Source organism: Magnolia sinica, chromosome 6 (genome assembly GCF_029962835.1).
Source record: "Magnolia sinica isolate HGM2019 chromosome 6, MsV1, whole genome shotgun sequence".
Lineage (NCBI taxonomy): Eukaryota > Viridiplantae > Streptophyta > Magnoliopsida > Magnoliales > Magnoliaceae > Magnolia > Magnolia sinica.
In genome coordinates, this window is record NC_080578.1 from 85,584,200 (window position 1) to 85,593,881 (window position 9,682).

General features: G+C 43.6%; 1 protein-coding gene across 1 annotated transcript; it reads right to left on the reverse strand.

Annotated features, from left to right (window-relative positions):
* Positions 1-1,859: 1,859 nt before the first annotated feature.
* On the reverse strand, positions 1,860-2,612 carry LOC131249680 (uncharacterized). Its single transcript, XM_058250458.1, has one exon. The coding sequence runs from the start codon at positions 2,610-2,612 to the stop codon at positions 1,860-1,862; it is 753 nt and encodes a 250-aa protein (XP_058106441.1).
* Between the last annotated feature and the right edge of the window lie 7,070 nt (positions 2,613-9,682).

Here is a 9,682-nt window from a genome sequence, read left to right on the forward strand (position 1 = left end):
ATCCCTTCATGGATCTCCCGCAATACATAATTGGTCTCTTCATGATTCAAGCAGCGTAGCAGAGGAGTGAAAAATCCTTTCTTATACAGTACTCCGTTGAGTATGGTATAACAAGAGGCTCAGATCTTCAACCGTCGTGCCTGGCCACGATCCTCGGGCAATTCCCCACTGTCGAGATATCGGACGATCGGGTTTAGCCAAGTGGGTTCTAAGTCGATTGAGTATACGGTAGAACTAGGCGGGTTATCAATGCTTGGCTTAGCAATGTACTCGATTGGAACGGACCTAGATATATCGTCTTTGTCGGCAGAGGCAAACTTTGCCAATAGGTCGGCTTTAGCATTTTCTGTTTTTGGGATCCGAGTGACAATACATCATTGAAAACCGTCGATTAACTCTTTGACTTTCTTCATGTAGGTTTTCAACTGTTCCTGTCGTGTTTGATACACACTAGTAACCTGATTGACAACCAACTGCGAGTCACTGAATACATCAAGATGAGTCACACCCAAGCTGGTTGCTAATCGAAGGTCGAGCAATAAGGCTTCATATTCTGCTATATTATTTAAGGCTTGAAATCCAAGTCTTAAGGCATATTGCATGTAGGTTTGATCGGGAGTTTCCAAGACGACCCCTGCCCCACTTGTCTTAGAATTGGATGAGCCATTGACGAAAAGCTGCCAGAAGGGTGGGTCGGGCGTTGACTCAAGAATTGCGGTCGTCGGTTAAATGGCTGACTCATGTGCTTTGTCAGTTTACGGGGTAACTTCAGCTATAAAGTCGGTTACAACCTGTCCTTTGATCACTACCCTCGGGTTGTATTGGATATTGAATTCGCTGAGCTCGATCGCCCACTTCGTTAGTCGGCTGGAAGCTTCCGGTTTCTGATGAATCTGACGTAGTGGGAGGTCGGTTAGGACGATGATAGTGTGAGCTTGAAAATATGGCTAAAGTCGTTGTGAGGAGACAACTGAGACTAGGGTCACTTTCTCCAGAGGCGGATATCTGGTTTCTGCCGGTAGTAATGCCTTATTGACATAATACATTGGCAATTGCTTCCCTTCATGCTCACGTATCAAAGCCGAGCTTACGACTGCGTAAGAAACCGCTAGATACAACAGCAAATCTTCCCCAAGCTCATGTTTCGATAAGAGGAGTGGAGATCCAAGATACGACTTTAACTACTGAAACGCAGCTTCACACTCTTCCGTCCAATCTACTATTTGTCGTCCCTTCAGTTGTTTAAAGAATGGGAGACACTTATCGGTAGCTTGGGAGAGGAAACGATTGAGTGTGGCTACTCGTCCAGTCAACCTTTACATATCTTTGATCGTTTTTGGGGATTCCATGTCAAGTAATGCTTTAATTTTCTCCAGATTTACTTTGATCCCTCGCTGGCTGACTAAGAACCTGAGGAATTTACCCAAGCTTACCCCAAAGGCGCATTTACTTGGGTTCAACTTTATCTGATATTTACGAAGGATAAGGAACATTTCTTCTAGGTCGGCAGTATGAACGGCCGCATGTATACTTTTGACAAACATGTCATCAATGTATACTTCCATGGTTCGGCTAATCTGTTGAGTAAACATTTTGTTCACTAATCGCTGGTAGGTCACTCTTACATTCTTTAGACTAAATGGCCTAACACGGTAACAGTAAAGATCTTTGTCAGTAACAAAGGTAGTCTTAGATTTATCTGACTGATGCATTACAATTTGATTGTATCCAGAATAAACATTCATAAAACTAAGAAGTTCATGTCCTGTCTTGCTGTCCACCAACTGATCGATCCTTGGAAGAGGGAAGCTATCTTTTGTGTAGGCTTTGTTTAAGTCGGTATAGTCAATACAGACTCGTCATTTCCCATTGGCTTTCTTAACGAGTATGACATTAGCTACCCACTTCGGATAGTATATCTCCTCGATGAATTTAACCTTGAGGAGCTTGCTGACCTCTTCCTCGATAATGGCGTATCTTTCGAGGCCGAGTGGTTGTCGCTTCTGTTGGATCGGTCGGTAGGTCAGATTGATGTTGAGGCGATGAGTCATCACTGAGGGATCGATCCTAGGCATATCTTCGTGGCTCCACGCAAATACATCAGCGTATCGTCGGAGTAGGGAAACCAGCTTATCTTTTAGGGGCGACTGTAGGGACGAGCCAATCCGAACCGTCTTGGTTTCATCTATCTCAACCAAAGTTATTGGGATAAGGTCTTCTACTGGTTGTCCTCGCTCGTAGGTTTCGGTCCGAAGGTCCAACGATTCAATCGTGGTTATCTTGGCTGGAGTTTTTACGACCGTCATGTAGCAGCACCTTGCATCCTGCTGGTCACCTTTAATGACTCTTACTCCCGACCCAGTTGAAAATTTCATGAAAAGATGGTATGTCGATACTACAGCTTCAAGAAGGCATAGAGAGGGCCAACCGAGTATGGCATTGTAAACAGATAGTTGGTCGACTATGAGAAAATCGATCATTACTGTCGCCCGATGTGGAGAATTTTTGGCAGTGAGTGGCAGCGAGATCATTCCTTCAGGAAGGATTTGTCCACCCGAGAATCCGATCAATGTTGTATGAACTGGCCATAGTGCTGATCGTTTAGGGCTCATTTTATCGAATGCTTGAGTAAAAATACATCTGCGGATGACCCTATATCGATAAGGATACGGAACACCTTGTGGTTTGCTATAGTAAGGGTGACGACTAATGCGTTATCATGCGGATGATGAATACCCCGAGCATTTTCAGCAGTAAACGATATACAGTATTTCTCCTTTGTCCTTTCTTTTGAAGACCAATTTAAAATCAGGATCTCGAACTCAGGCCGGCTGATGCTCCTGATGTGATTTTTTCGAGCATTGTTTGAGTCGCCCCACCACGGGGACCACCAACAATAGTTCAGATTTCTTCCGTGGGTCGGTTGTCACCCGAATGTTCTTCCGTTCTCCCAGTTCTCTCGACATGCTCTCTAAGATGTTCTTCTCAGATGAGACTTTTGATTTCTTCTTTTAAGTGGTAGCAGTCACTCGTATTGTGCCCATTATCGCGATGATAGTGACAATATTTGTTTTTGCTCCGTCGGTTCGGATTGCTTCAGAGTCTATCTGGCCAGTTGACGAATCCTTCACCCTTGATCTCCATCAATACCAGCTCCTGTGGCTTATTGAACAGGGTGTACGTCGAAAATTTGAGGTCAGGTCGCTTACCCGTCCTACGCTCATCACAAGTCCGATCATCTTTACGCTTCTTTCCACTGGCCGAGTCAACTTCCTTTTTTGTTGACTTTTTGGCCGGAGCTTTTACATTTTGGGCAGCTTCGTGCATGATCTAGGTTTCTTCGGCATCTGCGTATTTATTCGACCGAGCCATGAATTCAGCCAGAGTAGTAGGTGAGTTCTTGTCCAAGGATGCCAGAAACGACTTATCTCTAACGCCTTGCATTATCGAGTTAAGTGTTGTTTCGTCCGAATGTTTCCGGACTTGGAGTGACTCGAAGTTGAAGCGCTTGATATAATCTTTTAGCAGCTCTCCCTTATTTTGAACTATGTTGTTTAGTTGCGTAGGTGGCTTCAACTTTTTCTTCCCACCGATGAAATTGGTGAGGAAGGCATCGCTTAGCTCTGTGAACGAGCTAATGGACTTTGGTTTCAATTGTTTAAACCAAAGCTGAGCTACATCAGCTAGAGCGAGGGAGAAAGCTTGGCACATCACGACATTCGAGGCATTGTGTAGTTCCATATACGTCCGAAAGGATTCAACATGCTCGGTTGGATCAGTTTTGCCGGTGAAGGGCATAATCTGTGGAAGACGGAACCGTTTCGGTAGTCGACCTTGTATAATCTCTTCTATAAACGAGGATACTTTTATCTCAGGCCTTGTCTAATGTACGTCGCGACCTTGCTTCATATCTGCAATCTCTTCCCGTAGTTCCCTCCTGAAGTCTTGAGGGTCGTGTAACGTCCTGTCCAACCAGAACAGTGTCCTGAGTCGACCACGTAAGATTAGCCGTAGGACCGTTCGTTTAAACGACTTGTAGTGGGTTACCATAAGTAAATTAACCTAGGATTACCCTAATAGATTATACCAGCCTGGTCATGATTGGACCAAGTGCAGGCCGTCAAGTCAGATAGCCCGTTTGCAGTTAGCAACAGCCCGTGTGGGCCATACATCGGCTAAGGAAGGTCAGAAAAAATTAAAAGTTTATGGAACCAAAGATCTCACTGGGCTTGTAGTCCATCGTGGACCACGAACTCAGTGGACACCTAGAAATTAATTATCCACGCCGTTTTAGCGGCACTTGCAACTGCAACTCACCCAAGGCCAGAATTGAAATCTGAAACTTGTAAATAAAACTGAGATCCTAGGTTTTTCAGCCGTCGGATATCTTCTACATTTACGGTGAAGGTCTAACGTATTTTTCTACGCCCGTCCACAAAATCCGGGACCCGATTGTGGAATGGTGACCGTTCATCGCAAATCGGACCCATACGATCAAACCCCACATCCAATCGTTCTCAAAATTTGCATGGCCCTTCATCGGGCCATGGAGCACCTATCGTATAATTTTCATGGCCGGATGGCCACCAGAATCACCCTAACAACTAGAATGGGCCTCCTAGGGCCATTTAAAGATCAGAGCCGTGTGATAAAATCCCGTATCCGATTACCTTCAAATTTTGCATGGCCCCTCATCGGGCCATGAAGCACTTTCACACCAAATTTGGTTGCCAAGGGGGGGTTATAAGGCCGCCCCAAAGCCAATAGGGAGTCCTAGAGGGCCATTATGGGAATTTGTAGAACCGTAAGGCCAAAGGGCCCAAGTTTAGGAAATAAAGCCCTAAGGCCCTTTTTCTCATAACTCCCCCATTACTCCAACAACCTAAGGGAAGGAGAGAGAAAAGAGAGTAAAGAGAGAGAGAGAGAGTGAGTGAGTGAAGAAGAGTGAAGGTGGACCATAGCTCTAGTGGGGCCCAAAGGAGTCCATTCTTACAACTCCTCACCTCTTCCTCAACAAATCCTTCACCCATGACTGGAAGAACCTCTCTCCACCAATTGAGTAGGTAAAGCCCTCATCTCTTAGAAACCCCTTTCGTTGAGTGATGATTTGGATGAAATCCTAACATGCAAATGCATTTCCTCAGGATTTCGGCCGATCGACGCCAAACTCGGCACTCCTGGGTCATTTTTCAAGTCTTCAACGATCCATAGATTCGGACTATTATCCTTAGGTGGCCTAGCATCAATTTTAATATGAGTCTAATGATTTTGATTGCTTGAATGATGTATTTGGAGGATCTAGAGAGAACCTAGGAAAGACCTTACCTTGATCCTTTCAATCAACATGGAATAGTTAGGAAATGTTTATTATTGCTCACATGATTGAGTATATATTGTTGATTGCATGTCCATGTCTTATTTGATTCGTGTCTCCTCTCAATCAATATATAATAGTTATGGAATGTTTGTGTCTCTCACATGATTGGGTATAAATTTGATGCTTGCATGTTCATGTCTTGTTGATTCGTGTATGATGTTACCTTGTAGCATGTATGATTCATTAACCCTTGTGCATTTGTTCCTATGATATATATGAAATGCTTAGTTTCCTCACTAACCCACATAACACACATGCACCTTTATTTCACAACATTGTTAGCTTTGCTTGGTAGAAAAATCTGAGTTTTATGTTAAGAAGTATGAATGCATGATATTGCATATGCTAGTTGATAACCCTGATTGTTGGCATATTAAGGATTACCACCAGAACCCTTGGGTTGGTCAGGAATATGAGGAGGGTGAAGATAGTCCCGTTGGTAGGACTATCCTGAGGCTAAACCCGTGGATTTGGGTGGGTGCCTGTGCGCGACAGTAGTTAGACTACATGAGTCACTCGTACCCGATGTCGTCTGTCACATGCTCTTCGGGTGTCGAGCATAACTCAGCTCCCGAGTTTCAAAACATCACTTATGCAACATATTGAATGATGGATGTATGTTGTCCGTATGAGTGCATAAAACATGGAATAGATTAAGCCAAACCGCAAACATAATTCAGGGATAAGTGAAAGACGCAAGCGGAAGACTTAAAGAAACATATGTGTACATGTGCAAGTCCCTGAAATACGTATACTCTGCCAGGTTAATTACAAGTGTTGTTTCAAAACATATGTATCAAAATGACATCATCTATTACAATTACAAAGAAAATCTAGAATCCTCGTAGATCAGGACATGACTCACATGAACCCGCCGAGAACTACATAAAAGAAAACGCGTCCTCATCATCATCATACTCCGGCTCTGCCTCCGGGGTTGCGTCATCATCTGCATCTAAGACAGATCGGTTGGTGTTGAAACACCATCCCGAGAATGTGGGAGTGAGTGATCAACTTAGTGGAACTATACAATAAAAGTTAACTTGTTATCAAATCAATCAAGCAAGAATGATAAGGCAATACAATCAAACACATCCTAACTATTCGTTAATGCAATGATGTATGTAGGAATGATGCATGCCCTCGCCTGTACTCCCTCAGCGTCTTCATCTTACGGTACGCATAACAACCTCCCACAGTGCCAACAACTCCTACGCACATGCAATGCGGTGCATGAACATGATTACCAAGTTGTTATTAGTCCTTTTCATACAGTAGGATTGGGAAGCTAAGGTACCTTCCTCATATCAATTTCCAAACAGTGATCCATTCTAGGGTCGTCAGTCCTAGACAATCTCATACGATCATATGGTTTTAGGTCGCTGCAAATGGCTCGTCACCAATCAATGCATGCCTATCATACCCTAGTTACTACCTCAAGGCTCGTCGCCTCAATGCAGTAGCAAGGTATGCTCGAGGTCACTACAAAAGGGCTCGTCACCAATCAATGTAGGCCGACAGCACGAATATAGTGTCCCATACCACTATAATCGGCTCACGAGTCTAATGTGCTCACTGGTCACTACGGGGAGGCTCGTCACCCCAGCGTAGGCTGACAGCTCGACCACGGTGTCTCATACCACCATGTTCGGCCCATGAGTCTTAGCGGATCAAGGTACAGTAGTTACAGAATTACATCGGTAATTTTGGTACGCTAGATTCAAACAATAGCGTCCATACATGGTGAACATATATCGGACAATCGGGTTACTTGACAAACTTGACTAGCACGAGCACACGTTGAGTTGAACGACATAGAGTGCGCTAACACTCCGTGTGGCCAAACCACTGCCGACAACCCTAATACGACTCGGGTTCGTCAAACACGTCCTTCGTGGCGAAAACAACCTCGGCCACGGACTCAAGGTTTGTTACCGATTTCCTGAACTATTCCATAGTCCCAAACACATTCAATGATAACAGATATTCATATCACAGTAATGGAACAACAATTCTAATCATACAATATGGAAGCATGTGATGAATATCAACTCAACATAGATTGGAATGTAAATAGCATGTAGGAAATCATACACACCAATAGGATAGTTGAGAATCTCTTCTCAACGTTCATAAATAGGTTAAAATCATACACACTTAGACTACATAGTCCAACATACATGATGTATGTTGGTGACAACACACATTTGGACAATTCCTTTCGCCAAGGAGTTGCCACACATACAAGTAGCACAAGTGCACGACAATTAATCATAGCAAACACATGTTCATATTTTATACGTATACGATACTTCCTACATATACATAGAATACACAAATCTCAATCTAACTCACATATATCATAAACGCAAAATAAACATCACAGTTGGCATGTGAAATTTCATCCACAACAATAATAAACCATTACCCAACATTGAAAGCCTTGAAAACCATAACTTATACGAATATAGTCCGCACCTTAAACCAGAAAAAGCGCACAGATCTGATTCAGACGATAAGTCTTCGTCAATGGCGACTAGATAACCTAAGGCATGAATAAAATGAGCTACATCAACACTTAGACAAGTCTAAGCTCTAACACAGGCTAGGGTTTGATTAACTTACTCAAAAATGAACTTAGAATCGCCAGAATAACGATTCACAAGTGATGGTTTAGGGATATAGAGTAACAGAAAAGAATCTCAAGATGATTCACCAACTTCTCTCTCACTTTCTCTCTTTTCGTATGGAATAGAGAGTGAGGGATTTAAGGTCTTTATATAGGCCTAACATTGATGAAAATAACCCTAGGGCCAAGGTATACTTAGGTTATAACCAAAACAGGTATATACCGATCCAACGGAACACTTCCGGTGGTCCTTTCTCCATGTGCGGTCGGACTTAAGCTCACTGACCATGGATCTAGGTCAGACTGAGTTTTCATACAGATCAGATTTACAGATCAGCCGTGGCGGACCACTCTCAATTCAACGGTCATCGAAACTCGATCAGGTCCATCGGCACTTGGACATGTCTGGGTCATCTTTCCTAATCCGATGGTGAAATTAGGTCATAATCCAACGGTCAGAAAGCTTAGAATCGGCGCGCAAGCGACACGACTTAGATTTCATAAATTATATTTAATTTCTCAGCTTTCTCACACTCTTTACTCCGGACTCAAGCAAATCGACCCAGGACGTCATCTGGACTTGATTTTTGAGGTGATGGTCAAGCCCAACAAGATTACCAAAATTGTCTAAGATCGGCGCTATCGGACTTTCGACGCGCAGCCCAGGTCCGATACAAAGTTTCCCAGTACTCCCGAGAGCAACTGGCTTTAGTGTTGAATCCTAGATTTCAGGGTAACATAGCGTTAACGATTCTACAGGTTTTGAGTCCTGCAGATCGAATTTAAAGTGATTGATACAAATTCTACAAGCAATTGAGTTTAACGCTAAATAACCCACACATAACTTCTAAGGAAAAAATAGAGGTAGTACTCAGGTCTTACATGAGTCGCTCGTACCCGATGTCGTCTGTCACATGCTCTCCTGAACTCGTGCGGTCTAGTCTACTTACTGACCAACTTTGTTTGTTAACCCTGTTTGCTCACGTATGTATGGAACCCAGAACACCCAACCCATTGATAACCAAACTAAAACCGATCCATCGACTCGTGAGCCGGGCATGGTGGAATGGGACACTGTGTCCGAACTGTCGGCCTACGCTTGGGTGACGAGCCTCCCCGTAGTGACCGTAAGCGATCCTTTTTCTCAACACTCCCCATGTGCTTGAAGTCGGGGATAAGGAACCCGACGAGATCAAGGATCGCGAGGTCCTGGCCTCGCACATTGAGGGGCCTTGACCTTACAACTAGTTGAGAGTATTGATACGTGGGGTGTACCAGTTTTTCTAACCTATTGGATGAATGGAATTGACTAAATACTCGGTTAACATTATCTATGCATTGCATTAGCTAGGTTTTGGTGACTCGTCAGTTGAGGTTGCAATGAGGGAGTGCTGTCATGTGCGAACGTTAGACGGAGTCTTTCAAGGGAGGATTGTCGCGAGGTCATGCATCATATCATTTATCATGCACTTGCATTAACAAGATTAGTTAGGAGTTTATGAATGCTTTCCTTTCATTAAATTCGTAATATAATTGATGTTTGTTACAACTTAAGAATAATAGCACCCACTGAGTTGATCACTCACTCCCACTCTGGGACGGTGTTTTAAAATACCAACCAGACTCTCCCTCAGATGCAGGTGATGTTAAGTACGAGGAGCCTAACGGCGCGAGTC